The sequence below is a fragment of the Narcine bancroftii genome, chromosome 5 (assembly GCF_036971445.1).
Source record: "Narcine bancroftii isolate sNarBan1 chromosome 5, sNarBan1.hap1, whole genome shotgun sequence".
NCBI lineage: Eukaryota > Metazoa > Chordata > Chondrichthyes > Torpediniformes > Narcinidae > Narcine > Narcine bancroftii.
The window spans coordinates 3,078,542-3,099,850 of NC_091473.1; the positions used below are offsets into that span (position 1 = coordinate 3,078,542).

Consider the following 21,309-nt stretch of genomic DNA (forward strand, 5'->3'; position numbering starts at 1 on the left):
TGGCTCAGTGGGCAGCACGGTTAGTGCTACACCTTTACAGCACCAGCGATTGGGACTGGGGTTCTAATCCTGCGCTGTCTGCGAGAAGTTTGTACATTATCCCCGTCCCTGTGTTTGGTTTTCCCCGGGGGCTCCAGTTTTCTCTCACCATTCAAAACCTACTGGTGGGGGGAGGGGGGTGGCTGTAGGTTAATTGGGTGCAAATTGGGCAGCACGGACTCGTGGGCCGAAATGGCTTGTTAGTGTGCTGTATGTCTAAAATTTAAAACGTCATGGGAAATCAGCTAGTCCTTCCAAAACACCCACTGGTTTTCCTCTGCTTGTTCTTCGGCCCACATTGAAGAGCAGGTCCATGTCCAAACATGTACTGATTGATTATTGCCTCATCTTTCCTCTTCCAGGATAGGAACAACTGCATGAACAAGCCGACCAGGGTCTGGAATGCTTTTATCCGCATGGATCGATTTGATGGTGAATTAGATGGGACCAAACTGACATCCATCTTCGTCACTGTTCTAGGAAATTACACAGTTGCCCATCTTGGAACATCCGATGGGAGGATTTTACAGGTAAAAGATATTGAACAAATGCCCCTCTCCGGCGCCTTTTGCTGAGGGGTGTGACTGGTTGAATGGGTATGTTTGTCACAAAGCATTGAACAACAAAGAGACAATTAAACAAGAGAGCTTGCAGATGCTGGGGTCAAGTGCCATGTACAAAATTGCTGGAGAAACTCAGCAGGTCTTGAACATCTGTAGGAAGTAAAGGGTAACCAACATGTTGGGCCTGAGCCCTTCATCAAGCTATGAGTAAAAATCAGGTAGGCGTCTGAATAAAAAGGTGGGGGGGGGGTGAGGAGAGGAGGGAGTAAAGGGCAGGGGGTGGAGCACAGGGAACAGGTAAGACGTCACAGGTGGGAGGGTAGAAGAGAAATAAGCTGAGAAGTGATGGGGGGGGCAGGGAGCTCTCTGATAGTAACACATAAACAGGCCCTGTAGCCACTGCCCATTTAATTTTAATTAAAAAAAAAATTTAGACATACAGCACGGTAACGGGCCATTTTGGGCCACGAGTCCATGCCGCCCAATTTACACCCGAATGACCTACAACCCCTGTCATTTTGAATGGTGGTAGGAAACTGGAGCTCCTGCGGAAATCCCCACATTCACAGGGAGAACCTACAAACTCCTTACAGACAGCTCGGGATTCGAACCCGATTTCTGATCACTAGCGCTGTAAAGGCATGGTGCTAACTGCTACACAAACTGTGCCACCTAATCTTTATGAATCCCATTTTATTCCTTTTATTCCTTCCACATTCTCATCAACCCCCCCCAAGGGAGCGCCTCCTGGCTGAACAATAGTGGTAATCATTTAACCATGTCTTTGCAATGTGGGAGGAAACTGGAGCATCTGGAAGAAATCCATGTGGTCCGCAGAGGTTGTTGGAGGTCAGGCTTGTCCCTGGATTGCTGGACCTGTGAGGCAGCAGCTTCATGAACTGTGGTACTGTGCTTTCTCCTGAGTGGCACATGACCTTTGGCTCCTGCTTGAGACGTATATTTAATTTCCCCTGTGAGTGAACAGAGAAGCTGATCAGGCCGCATCCATGGGGAGAAATGGTCAGTTAATGTTTTGGGACCTTTTATCAAGACTAAAGTAGGAAAGGAAGGATATTTCAACTAGAAGTAAAGTGACCTGTGTCATTCTGGGACAAGAACCCTTCAGATGTCCACAAATTAATTACCATAAATACATAAAAGTACTGGAAATGGCGAAACGGTTAGCGTAGCAGTTAGCGCAATGCTGCTACAGCGCTAGCGATTAGGACCGGGGTTCGAATCCTGTCCTGTCTGTAAGAAATTTGTACGTTCTCTCTCTGTCTGCGTGGGTTTTCCCTGGGGGCTCCGGTTTCCTCCCACTATTTGAAATGTACTGGGAATTGTAGGTTAATTGGGTGTAATTGGGCTCGTGGGCCAAAATGGCCTGTTACCCTGCTGGATGTCAAAATTTATAAAACTCAGCAGGTGTCACAATGTTCATAGGAGGTAAAGAAATAAAGATGTTTAACCAACATTTTCGGCCTGAGCCCTTCATCAAGGTGTGAGCATAAAGCAGGCAGGTGCCTGAATAAACATTAATAGGTAGAGTTAATTGTATTAAGGTGAATATTTTTCCTCGAATACGATATCTTTTTCAATTTATTCCTTGCAAAGTTCCTCAAAAGTATCTTAAAGATTTGAATTCCGTAGTTAGGAAATTTATGTGGCAAGGTAAAATGATAAGAGTATCTTTACATAAATTAACTTGGAAATATGAATTGGGAGATTTACAGCTTCCGAATGTTCAAAATTATTATCAAGCGGCACAGCTGAGGTTTGTTAATAGAATTTTGAGTTGGAAAATCCGTTGATGTGGGCTAAAATTGAGTTAACTAAAATTGGAGAGGAAATAATGGAGCAATTTATTTATAAAAGGAATTTTAAGTTATTGTCTAGTCATAATCTACCTATTTTGAGACATTTAACTGAGTTATGGAATACGATAAATGAAGTAATAGGTACACAGGGGAAAATCTCAGGTAAAACACCTTTATATCAGAATAAACTTTTTAATTTTACTCTTAATAATCAGTTTCTGAAAATATGGGACCAGAAAGGGATTAAAACTGTACAAGATTGTTATGAAGCTGGATATTTTGTTTCTTTTCAAAGAATGAAAGAAAAATATGAAATTCCACAAAACACTCTTTGTTATTATCAAGTTAGATCTTTGCTATTGGATAATTTTGGATAGACTCTAAGGTTGCCGATGCAGTTAAAATTTGAAATTTTGCTTACGGAAGGTGGAAAGAAAAGATATGGATCTGAAATGTATTTGTTATTCCAGAGTAAGATGCCTAGGTTGGATATACATAAATCAAGATAAAGTGGGAAAAAGATTTGGGAATATTAATTGATCAAGAAGATTGGAGAAATTTATGTAAAGAGAGTATGATTAAGATTGTTAATATGAGGTATAGATTAGTTCATTATAATTTTATGAATCAGTTGTATTTAACTGCGCAAAAACTAAAGAGACAAAATTTATCTTCAGATTTATGTTTTAGATGTTGTAAGGAAGTAGGTTCTCTTTTACATTCAACCTGGTTATGTGATACTGTTAAATCCTTTTGGACACGACTTAAGGAATTTTTAGAGAACGTTTTAAAGATTCATTTACCAATGGACCCAACATTATTCTTATTAGGTTATGTTAAAATGTTGAGTTTGAAATTGAGGTTAACCACATATAAAATTGTGTTTTTAAGATTAGCAATGGCTGTAGCAAGAAAATGTTTAGTGATCACTTGGAAAAATGAGACTGACTTGGGTTTGCAATGATGGCATATAGAATTGACATCATGTTTTCCAGTGGAAAAAATAACTTATAATTTACGTGATAATAATCTCTTTTTTTGGAAGATATGGAGCCCTTATTTGGATCATATGGGTTTAAAATGTTGAATTCCCTACGGCGTCTTGTTGATGGTGTTACTTTGATCCATGGCATCTAGTTAGTGATGGTTTGAATATCCTTTTTCTTTCTTTGGGTTTGGGTTGGGAGGGAGAGGGAGGGAGTAATACAGTTGGAGGGGTGTGGAAGGGGGGGATTGGTATATATACCATGTGTTCTTTTTTATAATCCATTTTTTATAATTCATTCTATTTGAATGAGTTGTGGTTTTAAAATTTTAAATAAAGTATTCGAGCAAAATATTTCAGTAACATTTGGGTGTGGAGCAGTGGTTCTCAATCTTCCCTTTCCACTCACATCCTACCTTAAGCAATCCTTTAAGGTTCAGTTTGAAAAACCACTGCTTTAGGGCATCCTGTGCAGTGATGGTAACTTTTGAAATGCACCTTCAACAAACATGATTTTTCACAGTATTGTGGTTATTTTTGTCACGCTAATTAATTTTACTACCTTGATGTTAGAACACTGCCCTTATTGTCACTGAGTACATGTGGAAAGTTTTGACTGTGAGGGGGATGGTGGCCTGGGACCAAGCCTGAACAAAAAGAATGCAAAGTGACTTGTGAAGGTGTGGGTGATTTAGTTTTGTTCTGCTTGGAATACAATCATGTTCTAGTTAGATTAGCCAAATCCAAGTGCAAGAGGCTCTAGGTCCTTTCAGGTGGACCCTCCGTCTTGAAGACAGTGGCAAGAGCCACTTGCGGACTCACCTTTCAAGTGGTAGCCCTAAAAGGCTGCTGCAGCGTTACCTAATCCACCTGAAAGGGCCTATTCATATTCAGAGGCGCGCCTCCGGAACTGATGGAGGTGGGGGTGACTGTTGCCACAGCGCCACCTGTCATAAATATGTGGCATAGCAATGGCCGTCTTCCCTACGCATAATCCCCCATGCAGGTGGACCCACTCTGTGTTTCCCAGAACAGTTCCGGCTGTATGAGGGATTATGGGGTAGGGAAGACCACCATTGCGTTTTGAGCCGCAGAGAGTGGCCCCGGTGACAGCCTGCACTGGCCACCCCCCGCCGATCGCCTCTGCCCTGATGTGCCCTGACGGCTGCCCCTGGCCTGATGCCCCCGCCGTTCTCCCAACCCCAGTGGGGCGAGGGGCGGCTGTTAGGCAGTGGGGAGTTGGGTCGCTGGCTGATGGAGTCATCAGCCCGCCTCCAGGCAGCCACTTACCAAGGAGGGTTGGCGTCAGCATCTCGGAGGCGCTGCTGCTGCATTCAGATGAGTATGTCTTTAGCCATAAGGGGGGAGATCATGCGGCTTTACTCTGGGGTGTTCAGGCCACCTGAAAGGGCCTTCGGATGTATCGCCATCCTTTATGTCAGGACCTGGGAGCTCTCATGCAGGATCACATGGTAAAGACGGCAAATGCAATACTGGCATTCATTTCAAGAGGAATAGAATATAAGAGCAGGGATGTGATGTTGAGGCTTTATAATGCATTGGTGAGACCCCACTTGGAGCAGTGTGAGCAGTTTTGGGCTCCTCATTTCAGAAAAGAAATGCTGAAATTGGAGAGGGTTCATATGAGGTTCACAAGGATGATTCTGGGAATGAAAGGGTGCTTCATGAGGATGATTCTGGGAATGAAAGGGTGCTTCATGAGGAGTGCTTGATAAGTCTCGGCCTGTGCTTGTTGGAATTTAGGAGAATGGGGGGGGGGCAATCTTATTGAAACATTTTGAATGTTGTGAAGGATGGACATAGTAGATGTCGAGAATACGGAGTAGCTGACGCTGCTTGACCCACTGAGTACCTCCAGTAGATTGCGTTCAGCATCAGATTCCAGACTCTGCTGTCTCCTCTGTGCTGTCTACATTATCAATCCTGCCACGATAAACAGCTGTCTTTTTAAAAGGCTTTAATTGAGCCCCAAGATTATCTGCTCAACTTGTTTTGAATATCTACCACTGTAAAAAAAAATCTAAACATGCCAAAAGATTTCAGTGGAACTTGAGAGGTGCAGGGTGGTCTGAGCTGTCTGGAGTTAAGTAGTTTATGTGATCTAATGATCCTTGTTGCATATTCTTATTATTGAGTCACTCATTGGATCTTGACTTGGTTGGGGCCGGTCTCTGAAGACTCTCTTCAGTTACGTCCAGATTTTACCACTTGCTTACAATTGTAGGGCCAAGATGCACTGATCAGTTAATCTGGCAACAACACTATTCTTTGGCATGTGGGAAGAAATGAAAATGTCTGGTGGAAACCAATGGAGGTCAGGATTGAAGCTGGACTCCAGGAGCATGTAGGAAATGTCTGTGCCACAGTGTTGCTCCAAACACCCGGAATGACTGCATCGCTCGATCTGAGAAGAATGTGGAGTTGAGGCCACATCAGATTGACTGTAACCCTGTAACCTGAGAAAACTTGAGGGGGCAACTGCTTTGATTTTGTCTAACCTTATCATGTGTGGGCTCTTTAAGTCAAATCTAAAGATCAGCTGTCCCTGTTCCAAGGGTTTGTGTTGTTATTCACAACTGGAATCAATTAAAGGAGTGTTGGCAAAAACTGTTTTGAGGGGAAGTAGCTTTTGGGACACTGGAGACTTAAATCAACTGGACTGTTTGATCAAGGAACTTTCGTACTGTATTAAAAGTGACAGAGCTAAACAGCTGGAGCAAGAGGAAAAGGCCCAGGCTTAACAACAAAGAAGAACATAGACTGACTTCTACAGCAGAAATAAAACATTTTGCATCAAAGGGCAACCGTTAATTTTTTTTTCGCGCACGAATTAGGAGCCCTGGGTGACAGTTATATTGTAGTTAGTATTTATTGCAATTTTTCTTTGCCATTTAGGGAATGACCTGTTTGTTTTATTTCACCATAAAGACTGTGCAGTCAAAAAGCTGTGCAGCATAGAAGCAGCCCCTTCAGCTGATCATTATTCCTGTTTTTAAAGACTCTATTATCCCTCTGCCCTGAATTACTTCAATATTCCTCTGCACTCTGCTCATTCAAGCACCTCTCAAGTGTTGTTACTGTTCCTCCCTCTACCATCTCCCCCGGCACCTGATCCAGATACTAACCTATCTCATCCCCTTTAAATCTCCCCCGTCTCACCTTAAACCTATGCTCTCTTAGACATTCTTACCACAATAAACTGACATTGCCTACCCTCTCTTTTTCTCCCATAATTTTATTTCCCACAATCTTTGTCACCTTTCAGGCTCCTTTGCTCCAGTGAAAACCAACCTACTCCTTTCAACACCAGCCCCCCAATCCAGGATACATCCCTGTGAACCTTTTCCACATCCTCTCCAGAGTTGGTGTAGCGTTTAGCCTTTACAGTGCCTGCAATTGAAGGGGGGTTTGAATCCCTGTGTCTGTGTGGGTTTCCTCTGGGGACTCCACTTTCCTCCCACCGCTCAAAACTTACCAGGAGTGTAGGATAATTGGGTGTAAATTGAGCGGCCCAGACCCATGGGCAGAAATGGCCTGTTTCTGTGATGTTTGTCTAAACTAAATTAAAAATTAAAACTAAACATTCCATTCCTCTGCTTTAGATCCTTCTTAAGGGAAAAATTGGGACCAGCTATGGCACTACCTAAATGTGGCAACATGGAGATTCTAATTCGAAAGAGGAATGTGTGTAAATTTATTTCTGAGATGTATTACATATTCAAAAGTGAGGTCTCAAAGCCGGGCTTACAAAGGTCGAAGGAGAGATGGGAGTCAGACTTGGGCACAACAATCAATGAAGAATGGTGCCAAGACCTGTGTCTGAGCATGTAATGGGGTGGTCAACGCCAGGTATAGGTTGGTGCAGTAGAATTTCTTGCACCAGGTGTACCTTGCACCACAAAAATTTCAGAAATGTGCTGTAGATGTGGTGTGGAGGTTGGAACTTTAATCTGTACTCCACCTGGCTATGAACAAAAGTGAGACCCTCCCGGGAAGAAATGGGGGAACATTCTGAAAAAAATGACAGAAGTGGATTTTCCACAGGATACAGAGTTGTACCTTCAGGGAGATATTGGGGGCGTGAATTTTAGACTGTCCAAATACCAAATTTTGTTTGCGAAGGCCACCATGGCAGTAGCCAGGAAGAGTATAGCGGTTTCTTGGAAGTCTGATTCCCTACTAAATACCACATGATGGAATGTGGAAATGCAGAGTTGCATTCCCCTGGAGAAAATCACGTGCAATCTAATGAGGAAACTTGACACAGTCGTTAAAAGAGTGTAGCAACCTTACTTGAAGTATATTGGCACACAGATTGATTAGACCCCACCCCCTTCGAAACAGGGGTATGATAGCAATCCATCCCAGCAGGGAAACAAAAATGACCAAGAAAGTGGGTCGTGGTGCAGGCAAAGTGCTTTTTAAAAAAAATTAGTTTTAAGTTTTTATTAATTTTATTTTTTTTTCCTTTAGCCTTTGTTATTTAGCCATCCTGGTTGTTTTTTTTCCCCTATGACCCCACTGGAATTGGTTTCTGAACAATTTAATTGACTTTTTTTCAGTAGGGTAAGGGGTGGGGTGGGGGGGGGGGGTAAAATGAACACAGACTCTGCATATTGTCTGAATGTTGGAAGATTATACTGTTTGAGTTTTGCAAGTCCATGAAAATCAAAATAAAATATTCAAAAAACAATTAAAATTAAAAATCCTTTTTAAATGTGGCAACCAGGAGTGCTCAAAATGTAGCAGGTGGAATCTGATCAACTGGTTGTCCAGCTGTAATTGTGTCTTGTGCAAAACCTCAGCCCACACAGGCTTTAACACTTCATCACTTTGTCTACATGCATCCCTTTTTCAGGGAACGATTTACTTGTAACTCAAGGTTCCTTTGTTCCACAACACTCCCCAGGGTCCTGCCATTCATCGAGTATGACCATTCCTAGTTTAACTTCACACTTGTCTGAATCCTTCTGCCATCCTTTGGCCACTTTCTCAGTTGATCTTTTGTACTTCGACTCTGCCACAAATTTTACTGGCATCTGCAGACTTACTCATCAGCACACCTGGATTCTCAGGCAATGAAACATAAAGTAACTAGAGTTAGGAACAGGAATTGAGAGAGGCAGGAAATGGCCTCATCCAAAAGAGGGAGTGTTGCATTAGTCACAACTATACCAGATCTGAATGGGGTCCGGTGTTTGTACTGGGCCAGTTCTGGGAAGGTGAGTCATGGTGTGAGTTAGGAGTCAGCCCTCTGTTCCAGAAAAGGGGCTTTTCCTTGAATCTGCTGGCTCTTAAATGGCGTTGAAGAGGCTTGCGATCTGACGCAGTGGGGAGGGGCTAAATGTTGTGTGAGGAAGACTGCTGGGAGGTGGGACCACAAGGAACGGGGAGGGCGACTCCCTTGGTGGTGAATCTCTGGAACTTCCTGACCCGGAAATTTGTGGAGAAGAGCTGGTAATAGGGAACTGATAACCTGATAATTAAACATAGTTTGAGAATATGGGCACAATTTTTGGATTTCAAGTTTTTCTCTTGCTTGCCCTATTATCTCCTGTCACCTTTTTCTACCTTCTTTATAAGACACTGCCTTCAATGAGAGTGGCATAGACTGGGTAATAAATGTTTTAAAGACCTTTTCATTGGTAACAATTTGGCATCTTTTGAACAATTGGTGGTGAAATTTAATTTATCCAAAACTCTTTAGTTATTTACAAATTAGACACTTTGTTAAATCTCAGATCCCTGATTTTCTATGAATCCCTGTTCTTGACACCTTTTTTGATCTACTATAGCGGAATTGTACTTCACGGTTGTAGCCCTTGGTCTGTAGCTCGGAACTTGCAGAGGAAAGAAGACACTCATGCCAGTAGAGTGTATTCGACACTGAGTTTATTCAGGGGCAGCTCTGCCTTTTATAGTGAGCGCCGTGTCACCAGCGGGGCATGGCTTGAGCGGGCCGGCCACTGATTGGTTGATTGCAGCATCTGGGCCCCAGTTGGGCCCCCTGCAATCCACTGGCAGCCTATGGAAATGGATGACTCAGCCCGGTGCGAGATCTTGCCGGTTGCCGCATTCGTTGGCCATTTCTGGTGTTGGTCTGAGGCATGGGCCAAGGGCAGCTACGTGACCCCCAACCTCAGAACCGGTGATTGGGGCAGTGTTCCTAGGAGGCCGACCCCTGCGCCGTGGGGTTGAATGGGTGATGGGCTGGTCAGAGTCTAAGTAGGCCAGTTTCAACTGGACGATGGTAAAAGTCTCCTCTCTGCCACTAATCTTCAAACACAGGTGGAGCCATTGTTTCTTATGAGACGGTATCTGGAGAGGTGGGCGGTATGCCCCGTGCTGAACAAATACATATTTAAATTGGCCAAGTCCTTGGGGATGTATGTGTGGGGCTGGCCATAGGGTCTGGGCTTGATGAGGGCCAGGGTGCCTAAATGCTCACGAAGCTGGAACAGTGGGGTCACTGGGGACTCCCCTAAATCCTCAGGGCTTGTAACAAACTTGCCCGGTATGACCAGGGATGCGCTGTAGAGCAACTCAGCAGAGGATGCCTCGAGGTCCTCCTTGGGTGCAGCTCAAATTCCCAACAGGACCCAGGGAAGCTTGTCAGCCCAGTTAGGTCCAGTCAACCTTGCCATTAAATCCACTTAGAGGTATCTTTGGAACCTCTCCACCAACCCGTTGGCCTGAGAGTGATACGCTGTGGTGTGGTGGAGTTGGGTCCCCAGGTCATGGACTAAGATGGTCCACAGCCTAGAAGTGAATTTGCCCCCCCCCCCCCCCCCCCCCCTGTCCGGTGAGGTGTTCAGGGATGTCGAAACGTGCTACCCGAGTGTTGAGTAGGGCCTGTGCACATGCCTCTGTGGAAGTCTCCAATAATGGCACCACCTCAGGCCATCTCACCACCTGGCCGACCAGTGTGAGGAGGTAGCGTGCACCTCTGGACACAAGTATGGGCCCCACAATGTCACGTGGTTGAACTGTCGACATGCGGGCTCAAATGTCTGTAGGGGGTGGCCTTGGTGTGGGTCTGTACAAGTCCTGGCCCATAGCACAACCTCTTTGCGGAAGCCATGCTAGACGTACCTGCTCGCCATCATCTTAACAGAAGTCCTGATGGCAGGGTGAGCTAAATTATGGACTGAGTCGAACACTCACCTCCATCATGCAGCTGGAACAACAGGGCGAGGTTTACCCATCGAGGTGTCAGAGAGCAACATGCGATTGTCAGGGGTGATCTGGACGTCCTCCAGGTGTAGGCCGGTGAGCGCTGTTCGGTACGCCAGAATGTCAGGGTCTGCCTGCTGCACCTCTGCAAGGCCATATAGTCGATGCCAGTGTTAGGGTCGTGCACTACTGAGATCACCGGCTGGGATAGGGCGTCGGTCACTATGTTGGATTTACCGGCTATGTGCTCAATGTCTGTAGTAAATTTAGAGATGTAGGACAGGTGCCACTGTTGCCTGGCTGACCACGGGTCGGATACCTTACGGAAGGCGAATTTAAGGGGTTTGTGGTCTGTGTAAATTTTGAATATCCTGCCCTCCAGGAAGTAACTAAAGTGCCAAATTGCCAAGTATAAGGCTAACAGTTCGCTAACAAAGGCACTGTACTTGAGCTCTGGTGGCCTGAGGTGCTTACTGAAAAAGACCAGTGGTTGCCAATGTCCATCAATGAGCTGCTCAAGAACACCCCCAACCGCTTTGCTGGAGGTGTATGTGGTGAAGATGGTCGGGGCATCTTTCCTGGGGTGTATGAGGAAGGCGGCATTAGCTAGGGCATTCTTAGTGGCCTGGAAGGCCTCAGTGGCCTCTTGGGTCCATTGTTTTATTGGTCCCTGCTATGAGGGGAAAGAGTGGGCTCATGATGCATGCCACTGCAGATATGAACCGGTGATAGAAGTTGGCCATACCTGCAAACTCCTGTAGCCCTTTCACCATTGAAGGCATGGGGAAAACGCGGATGGCCTCCACCTTCGCTGGTAACAGTCTGGCCCCGTGACAATCGATTCAATGGCCCAGGAAGTCGACCGTCTCTTGGCCAAATTGGCACTTGACTGGGTTGACGGTGAGGCCAAAATTGCTCAGCCTTGAGAACAGTTGCCATAAGTGGACGGCATGCTTGGCGTGGGTGTGACTGGCAATTACAATGTTATCGAGGTAGACAAATGCAAAAGGCAGATCCTGACCCACTGCGCCCATCAGCGTCTGGAAAGTCTGAGCCGTGCTTTTTTTTTAATCCAAAGGGCATGTGGAGGAATTCAAACAATCCAAAGGGGGTTATGATGGAGGTTTTTGGCTTGTCCAATGGGTGAACTGGGATCTGGTAATAGCCCCTGATGAGGCCCACCTTTGAAAATATCCATGCCCCCTGTAAGTTTGCAGTAAAGTCTTGAATATGGGGCACGGGATACCTGTCCTGAATGGTGGCCTCGTTGAGGCAGCAAGAGTCACCACATGGCCTCTAGCCACCCACTGACTTGGGGATCATGTGGAGGGGGTGAGGCCCAGGAGCTATCGGAGCGCTGCACGATGCCCAGTTCCTCCATTCTTTAAAATTTGTCCCTGGCCAAGTTAAGTGTTTGAGGGGGGGAAGGCGGCACGCCCTGGCGTGGAGTGGAGGGCCCTCAGTCGTGATCTGGTGTGTCACTCCATGTTTGGGTTCTGCTGAATGGAAGTGAAGCATGTTGATGATAGGGAAATCTGTCAGGATCTTGATGAGTTCATTGGTGGCAGGTGGGGGTTGGTGAGCTTGGTGCCATTAAGGGCAAGTGATTGGAATGTCCAGGCGTGTACCAGTCGATGCCCTTTGATGTCCAGCAGGAGGGAGAGGGCCCTCAGGAAGTGGGCACCTAAAAGTGGTTGCTGGACGGCTACCACGGTGAACTTCCAGATAAACTGGTGGTGCCCAAAGTGGAGGGGCATGGAACGGGTGCCAAAAGTCTGGATACTGGAGCTGTTTGCCGCCTGGAGTTCTCAGCCCATTTTACCGCAGCGAGCCTCGAGGCTTGTGATGTGGGGGGGGGGGTGGTGGGGGGTTGGATTATGCTCTATAGAGCTTCAGTATCCACTAAGAAGCATTGACCTGGCAGCAAGTCCTAGATATGTAAGAGGCTTTACAGTTGGCCAGTCATCGCAACCATTAACGACAGCCTGGGCGTTTCCCTGGAATGCACAGGGGGAGTGGCATCGAAGCCTGACTGTTGGTGATAATAACTGTATAGCTCACCAGTGGGGTGTCTCGTTCAGTTGCTCGGTCAGTTAGACAGTCGGTGTTCCTCGTGGCCTGGCGCTGTTGACATGGTGTCGCCACCTGCTCAATCGAAGCCCAGGTGCCCCTCTTTGCCGCCCATAGAACGTCTGTTCGGGTGGTCACCTTTCAGGGGTCTTCAAAGTCCTCCTTTGCGATGAGCAGCCGGTTGTCCTCGGGCAGCCTCTCCAGGAAGATCCGCTGGAACAGCGGGCAGGAAGTGCGAGCATGTTACTCATGAAAGCGGTCCCTCAAACGGTCAATATGCAGCAGATGCGCTTTGAGAGCCCAAAAGTACGGGTTAACAGCTCTTTGATGGCCACATACCTTCCTTGTTCCGGGGGCTGCTGGAGGAAATCGGTAATCCGGGCTGCCGTGTCCTGGTCGACGCCGCTGATCATATAGTAGTAGCACATGTCATCCTCGGAGATCCTTCGAATGGCGAACTGCGTCTCGGCTTGCTGGAACCACACTATGGCGTTGATCTCGGGTTGTTGCTCAATTGTCGGGTCCAAAATACCATTTGGACTGGCCGGAGTCACCACTGTAGCGGGATCGCTACTGCTACAGCCAGGTTATAGCTCATAGTTATAGCTTCTGGGCTGTAGTTTGAAACTTGTAGAGGAAAGAAGACACAGTTCCACTTATGACAGATCGCCGCTGACAACACCCACTACTACTACACAGTGAGCTCGCTCGACGAGAACATGGCAGTGAGGGTCGTCAACTTCCTACGACAGCCTCTGGAGGAAGGCAAATACGTTGCCCTCAAAGAGCTGTTAATCTCGCTTTCGGGTTATCACGGTGCGTGAACCCTACCCGTCTGCTGCACCTGGATGGTTTGGGGGACAAGGCCCCATCGACCCTCATGGGTGAGATTCTCACACTTGCCAAGGGGCACAGGCTTTGCTTGCTCTTTGAGCAGATTTTCCTGGAGCAGCTGCCAGAGGATATCTGACTCTTGCTCGCTGATGAAGACTTCAGCGACCTGAGGAAAGTTGCAGTCCGGGCGGACACGCTCTGGAGAACGAAGAAAGAAAAAGGTGCCTCAGTGGAACAGATCGCTGAGCCCTGACCCCAGCCAGCAAGAAAGCCACAGCAAATGGAGAAGCAAGTGGACTCTGTACCCAGCCATATTGTTATTACCATCAACAGTGGGATGTGGGGGACTGTCGATGCCCCCCACCCTGCACATTTGTGGGAAACGCCATGGCCAACCATCGTTAATGTTTGCGGCGGTTAGCCAATATGACAGCCTCCTCCACATGTGGGACTCTGTTGGGAAGGTGGTTCCTCATGGATATTGGTGCTGAAATAAGTGTCCTCCCCCCCCCCCCATGGTCTATGAAACCCAGAACACCAAGCTGGACCTGGTGGTGAGGGCAGCGAACAGCACCTCTGTATGAAGCTAGGCCACCCGCATCGTACCCCTATGATTTGTTGGCCACCGATTTTAGTGGACATTTACTGTCATGGCAGTGGCACAACCACTCCTGGGAGCCGATTTCCTGCATGCCCACTACTTGCTGGTAAACTTGAAAGGGCGGCATTTGGTGCATGCCAGAACTTTTCAGACCATGCCCCTGGGGGAAGCCAAACCAGCCCCCACCTCAACTCCATCACGCTGTCCGTCAACACCTATACTCGCATCCTGGTGGAGTTTCCCGCAATCGTGGCACCACAATTCTCCTCTGCAGAACCAAAGCATAAGGTAAGGCACCACATCCTCACCGAGGTCTCCCCACTCCATGCCAGGGTGCACTTCCTTCCCCTCGAGAAGCTTGCCCTTGCCAGAGAGGAATTTTCAGAAAATAGAGTAGTTGGGGTTAGTGCAGCAGTCGGACAGCTTATGGGCCTCCCCACCCCGCACATGGTCCTGAAGGCAGCAGGAGGGTAGAGGCCATGTGGTGATACTGATGCCTCAACAAGGCCACCACACCTGACAGATATCCCATGCCCCATACCCAAGATTTCACAGCCGACTTAAAAGGGGAACGGGTCGATTTAATCAGGGATTATCATCAAATTCCTGTGCACCCCAAGGACATACCCAAAACCACCATAATCATCCCCTTCGGCCTGTTCAAATTCATGAGGATGCCCTTCAGGTTTAAGGACGCTGCTCAGACTTTTCAGTGGCTAATGGATGTGGTGGGCTGGGTCCTCCCATTCGCATTCATCTACTTGGACGATATCCTTATTGCCAGCCGCCACCATAAAGAGCACACAGCCTACCTCAGACAACTATTCACCCACTTGCAGGGGTTCAGGCTGGCCATCAACCCCACCAATTGTATGTTTGGGCGAGAGACGATCGACTTCCTGGGGCATCGTATCGACAGGTATGGGGTAAAACCACTGCCCGAGAAGATGGAGGCCATTCGGTGATTCACAAAACCTCACACCATGAAGGGGCTACAGCAGCTCGGATCTTGCCCCCTGTTTGTGCTCTTGGTGGGAAAAAAAATCAAAACATTGTTGGGAGCAGGAGGCCTTGGAGGCGTTCCAGAAGGCAAAGGATGCTCTGGCCAGCACCACTCTTCGGGGTCACGGTGGACACCTCCAGCACAGCGGTCGGAGGGATCCTCGAACAGCTGATCGACAGGCATTGGCAGTCCTTGGCCTTCTTTGCACCTCCGGCCACCTGAACTTAAATACAGTGCCTTTGACTGGGAGCTATTGGCACTGTACCTGGCAGTTGGGCACTTCTGATACTTTCTGGAAGGGAGACAATTCAAGGTCTTCGGAGACAATTCAAGGTCTTCACAGACCACAAACCACTGACTTTCGCCTTCTACAAAGTGTCAGACCTGTGGTTGTCCAGGCAGCAGAGGCACGTATCCTACGTGTCCGAATTCACCACGGACATTCAACACATTGCCAACAAGAGCAACGTGATGGCCGATGCACTCTCCCGTTGCATCATCGAATCCATCCACGCCCTATTCCAGGGCATAGACTATTCATCCCTAGCCAGGGCACAACACAACCACCCTGAGATCCCGGTGTACAGGATGGTGCTTTCCAGGCTGCAGCTGGAGAATGTCATCATCACCCCTGGCAACCCTCTGCAATGTCTCTACTGGCAAACCCCACCCGATTGTGCTGGCAGCATGGTGTTGGCAGGTCTTTGACGTAGTGCACAACTGGGCGCATCCAGCCATCAGAACTACAGTAAAGATGCTGGCTAGCAGGTTTGTCTGGCACAGGCTCTGCAAGTAGGTCAGTCATTGGGCCAAGACCTGCTGTTCTGCCAGGCGTCCAAGATGCAAACTCACACTAGAGCACCTCCCCAGACTTTTGAGCCAGAGCAGCATAGGTTCAGCCATGTCCATGCTATGGGTTTCCCATGGGATAAGATACCTCCTCACTATGGTTGACTGCTCCACGAGGTGGCCGGAGACAGTCCTGATGGCCGACATGACCACGGACACCTGCACCAGGGCACTAATCATGTTTGGAGTCCCGGAACATCTTACCTCCAACAGGAGTGTGCAGTTTACCTTGGGCTCTGGACAGCAGTGGCCAAACTGTTGGGAACCCAACTCCATCATACCACAGCATATCACCCGCAGGCCAACAGGTAGCCCTGATGGCCTGGCTCAAGGGGCCCAACTGAGCAGATGAACTGCCTTGGGTCCTCCTGGGGATACGCATCGCGCCAAAAGATGACTTTAATGCCTCCACAGCAGAAATAGTTTACAGTGCACCATTGGGAATGCTGAGGGAGCTCTTGGCCGCTGTCAAGGATCCAGGCACCTCCACAATGGCACTGAAACAGCTGAGGGAAAGACTGGGTACCCTAGCCCCTCCATCGTGCCTGCTGCACAGCCAGCCCAAATGTTTCATCCCCAAGAATTTGCACACCTGTGAATATGTTTTTATGCAAAGGGGAGCACACTAATCGCCCCTCCAATGGCCGTATGAGGGGTCGTCAGGCACAATGGGTTGACATGTGTATTGGACATTGCTGGCAAAGAGGAAACCTTCACCCTCGATCGCCTGAAACTGGCCCATGTAGACTTTAGCCAGTCGAGACTCAGCCCCCACAGTGTAGAGGTAGGCCACCCAAAATGGCAGCGAACACTCAGATCGTCAGTTCTGGGCAGGGGGGAAGTCATGTAGCAGACCGCAAACCAAGTCGCGACCCAGCGCACAAAATGGCTGGTGAATATGGCGATGGTGACGGCCCTGCAGGGACCAACGGCCGTCGTCCCGCGTGACTTCCGCACAATGGAAAACAGGCGGAAACGCCGGCCAGTCGGAGGCTGACGCTGCGATGACATCTCTTCTGTTGTCAGAGGAAGGGAGTGAATATATACAGTGCAATAAATCAGCCCTCAACCTCGACTCGACTGCGTGGGTGTCGCTCTTACTCCACACTTCACGCAGCACGCACGCTACAATATGCTATCAATGATTCAAATGTTAAATCCTTAAGATTTAGTACGGTTCTGGAATTTCGGCACTGTGTTGTCCCTCTCAAAGCCAGTCTCACTTAATCCATCCATGTCGACTTTCGACATGGCTTAGAGGAAGGGGTTTTGAAAATTTTCTTTTTGGATTTTGTTGTTAAATTTTATTGTTCTGACTGTGCTCTGTGCTCTGAATTTCCTTATTATTACAATCCTTTAAATGTTTTTTTAAAATCTAGTAGCACGTTGTATATTTGTGCTGTTCAATTATAAAACAAATAAAAATATTTAAAAATGATAGGGAACTGGTATGAAAGAGATGAGATCTGAGGCAGATCAGCCATGGTCATAACATGTGTGGTAAAGTCAGACCGCGTGGACCAGACTCCTCAGCCCAACTCATCCATACTAACTAAAATGTCATTCTGAGTTAATCCATTTGCCTGCATTTTGTCAACACCTTTGCTATCCACATATTTGTGCAAATGCCTCTTAAATGATGTAATCTGCATCCTAGATACAGATCACTGTCTGAGTGAAAAAGTTACTCCTCAGGTCCCTCTTAAATCCCTCCCCTCTCATCTTAGGCCCTCTGCCCTCTTGTTTTGGAGTTGTCTACCCTGGGGTAAAGAAAAAGACCAAGCATTCACTTTATCCATACCCCTCATGGTTTTATAAACATCTATAAGGTCACACCTCAGCCTCCAGCTTGTCCAGCCTCTCCTGACAACATCCTGGTGCATCTCCTCTGCACCACTTCCTACTGATTGGCATCCTTCCTTTAGCTGGATGACCAGATACCTCCAAGTGTAGTCTCACCAGCACCTTGTTTAGCTGCATCAAGGTTTAAGATGCCAGGTGGCTCCAATGCTCTTGTGTTCAGGATGTAATCACAAGACTGGCTGAAGCATATTTTTATTTTGAAACCAGAATTCAGGCAACCGGCAAAAAAAACTGAAGAAAAAAAGGAATAAATAAGAATAAATAATAGGTAAAATTATATAAGTTTAAATTTGTAAATGTTTAAATTTATAAAAGTAAATATTCTTTGAAGTAACACATCAACCTTTGGTGAAGGTGGGAGCAAATATTAAGCCAGCGGAGCTCCTTTTCGGGCTTTGCTTGTAGCAGCTGTTTGAATAAAGTTGTGTGAAACAGCAATGGCCTCGCCCAGGATGAAGAGCTGGTTGATGCTGCTTATCGTTGGGGTGTCTCTCTTAAAGTGTATCCTTATCCCTGCTTAGTAAGAGTCACCCTGGTCAGAGGTTTTATCTGTAAACATGGAGGGACGGGGAATTAATTACGTATAATATTATTGTTTGTCTTTCGGATTGCTCCGTGGAGGGGGAGGAACCTGCAGATGCAGTGATGGTTAAATAAAGTAAAATGCTTTAAGGTTTATATATTCATGCAAGTGAAGTTTGTTCAGTGTAAATACAGTACAGTATGTTTGTCTTTTAAACTGTTTACTCTTAATGCAGATGTATTAGTTTGGCATTGTAATGGTCAAGCAACCAGAAAATACACTTATCTGGCATCTACCAATACCCATGGATACTGAATACGAGGGGTTTTACTGTTTTTTGACCAGAGGTGATCTGTGAATAGGAGTTAAACATTTTGCATTCTATTTCCCGCTATTTAAAATGCATCAGTTTCACTTGGTGCTATTTTTAGATGTTTTTTACAACAGAAAATGCATTAATGAGTGGCTACATTGGAAAGCAAACGCAAAAACAAAGTGGAACCAGTGACGCACCCATAGGGCTGGAGTACGTGATTAACTGAGAGTTCTCGGGTGTGACGAGAAGTAATTGGAGAGGGGGTTGTCAGGGTAAAAGATTCAACCAGTTTGACTGACTGGCAGCACAGGACAGCTGTGCAGGCAATGGCAAAACAAGATCAGACGACAAGGGAGGGATGTGCTGGGTGCTGATGCAGTTGGGATGGAAGTCAGACGGAAAGAGAGTAAACACAAGCTAGAGGTTAATGCATGGGAAGCCAAGGTGAAATGGAATGAAACAATGTCAGGAAGGCAGCTGGTCTCCCAGGAGGACTTTTTTCCTCGTTCCTGAACAAAGGTTTGGCTTAGCCATTCCTCTGAAATGGCTATACGCAATGAAGTAGCTTTATAAGGAAGTGCAACATGATTTTCCTTCTGAAACACCAGAGCCAGCACTTCTATTTTTGGCACGCTTCCCCCATCCCTTAACAACTTCTACAGGTGTACCCTCGAAAGCATCTGAGCTGGATGCATCACAGTGTGGCACAGGAGCTGCTCCGCCCAGATTGGAAGAAGCACCCTCCCTGCCATCAACTCCACCACACTTCTCACTGCCTCAGAAAGGCAGCCAGAATGTTGAAGGACCCACTGCGTCCCAGCCAAAACCTCTTCTCCCGCCGCGGAGAAAGTTTATGACCATGGAGTCACAGGTTGAAAGACGCTTCCTTCCCCGCAGCCGTTGAGCTGGTGAATGAACCTCACAATAGTATTCCCACGATGCTTCTGCTATACAATCGTTGATCCTTTCACAGTAACACTGCACATTGGAATATGTAAAAACCCACCGAAATGCTGGAGGAGCACAGCCAGTCTTTCTATAAAAGACAAAGATGTATTGCTGACGCTTCGGACCTGAGCCCTTCTTCGCAGAATGAGTCAAAAGCAGGAAATTTCAGAATACAGACAGTGCCGGCTGGGGAAGGAATCGGAATCCAAACCAACAAAAGGTGTTAATTGTATATGATAATGGATGAGGTAAGAATTTATCATGTTTGTGCAAAAGGAGACAGGGAAAAGGGTGAGAGTCAGAGCTGGGGGAAGGCGACAAGGGATGAAGTGGGGGCGAGGGACAGTTTAATGAAAGCCAGAGGTCAATATTAATGCCATCCATTTGGAGGGTACCCTCGGTAGATGAGGTGTTCCTCCAATTTGTGGGTGTGGGTGGTTTCAGTCCGGCAGTGCATGACATCATGGACAGACATGTCAGCAAGGGAATGAGATGGGGAACTGAAATGGGGGGCCACTGGGAGATCCACACTAATGCGGCAGACTGAGTCGAGGTGCTCAACGAAGTGATCTCCCAGTCTGCATCCAGACTCTCCGATTAGAGGACACCACAATGGGAACACTGGATTTGAATATGCTCTTGCTCTTCCACTTTGTACAGCTGTATTCAGGGTAGAGTTGACTTGTTGGACTGCTCTTGAAATGATCATTCTTGCTGAAGCAGATATAATGGGACAAACTTGATCTTGAGGAAAAGAGTGGATTTGATGGGGTTCCCAGTTTGGACCGGTCTGTGAGAATAAAATCAGTGAAGTTGTGGAGCTAGGCCATGCAGCATCCCTTTGGAGTAAAGATGGATGAAAGGAGACTTAATAGAGGTCTACAAGATTCTGAGAGGCATTGGTAAAGTGGACAGCCAGCTCATTTTCCCCAGGGCAACCACCAGTGGGGGTGGTCATCACTATAAAGTGATGGGAGAAAGGTTTAGGGGAGACAACAGGGGTAAGTTTTTTTTACACAGAGTTGTGAAGACCTGAAATACATTTTCAGGGGTGGTGGTGGAGGCTGAAACTTTAGGGGCATTTAAGAGACTCTTAGACAAGCACATGGATGAAAGAAAAAGAGAGGGTTACGAGGTAGGAAGTGTTTAGTAGGTACTTTTTGGTAGGAATATATAGGTCAGCACAACATCGAGGGCCTAATGGCCTGTACCTTGCCTTAGTGTTCTATGATGCTTTATTTACAGTTTAAAAATTTTTAGACATACAGCACAGTAATAGGCCATTTGGCCCACAAGTCCATGCTGCCCAATTTACACCCCATTAACCTACACCCCTGGTATGTTTTGAACAGTGAGAGGAAACTGGAGCCCCCAGGGAAAACCCACACAAACACGAGGGAATGTACAAGGTCCTACAGACAATGCAGAATTCAAACCCTGGTCCCATCCCGATCGCTGGCTCTTTAAAGGCGTTCCGCCAACTGCTACGTTATCTGTGCTGCCCCAACTTGTTGGGTTCAGTTGAATAGTGACCAATGAAGGCAACTTGCCGAACTTCCTTTGAGAGACCAGTGTAGATGCTTCAAAGTCGCTTCATTTCCAATTGCTGCTGTTATGAATGCATGTTCTGGCTGTGATTACTCAGGACCTGGCTATCAGGTACCGGCTGGGCTTGGTGGTGGTGAATGGTGAGCTGAGGGGTGA

General features: G+C 47.1%; 1 protein-coding gene and 1 long non-coding RNA gene across 3 annotated transcripts in view; one reads left to right on the plus strand and one right to left on the minus strand.

The window, feature by feature from the left end:
- LOC138763037 (macrophage-stimulating protein receptor-like) overlaps positions 1–21,309 on the plus strand; it is a 203,522-nt gene that overhangs the window by 24,670 nt on the left and 157,543 nt on the right. For both annotated transcript variants that reach the window (XM_069936567.1, XM_069936568.1), the window contains exon 2: positions 402–569. In XM_069936567.1, the coding sequence (XP_069792668.1) occupies positions 402–569 (168 nt within the window). The remainder of the gene's footprint in view (positions 1–401; positions 570–21,309) is intronic.
- On the minus strand, positions 17,746–18,358 carry LOC138763039 (uncharacterized). The gene is made up of 2 exons (XR_011357294.1): positions 18,162–18,358; positions 17,746–18,049 (listed from the first exon to the last, which is right to left on the minus strand). It is a non-coding gene; the product is annotated as an uncharacterized lncRNA (long non-coding RNA).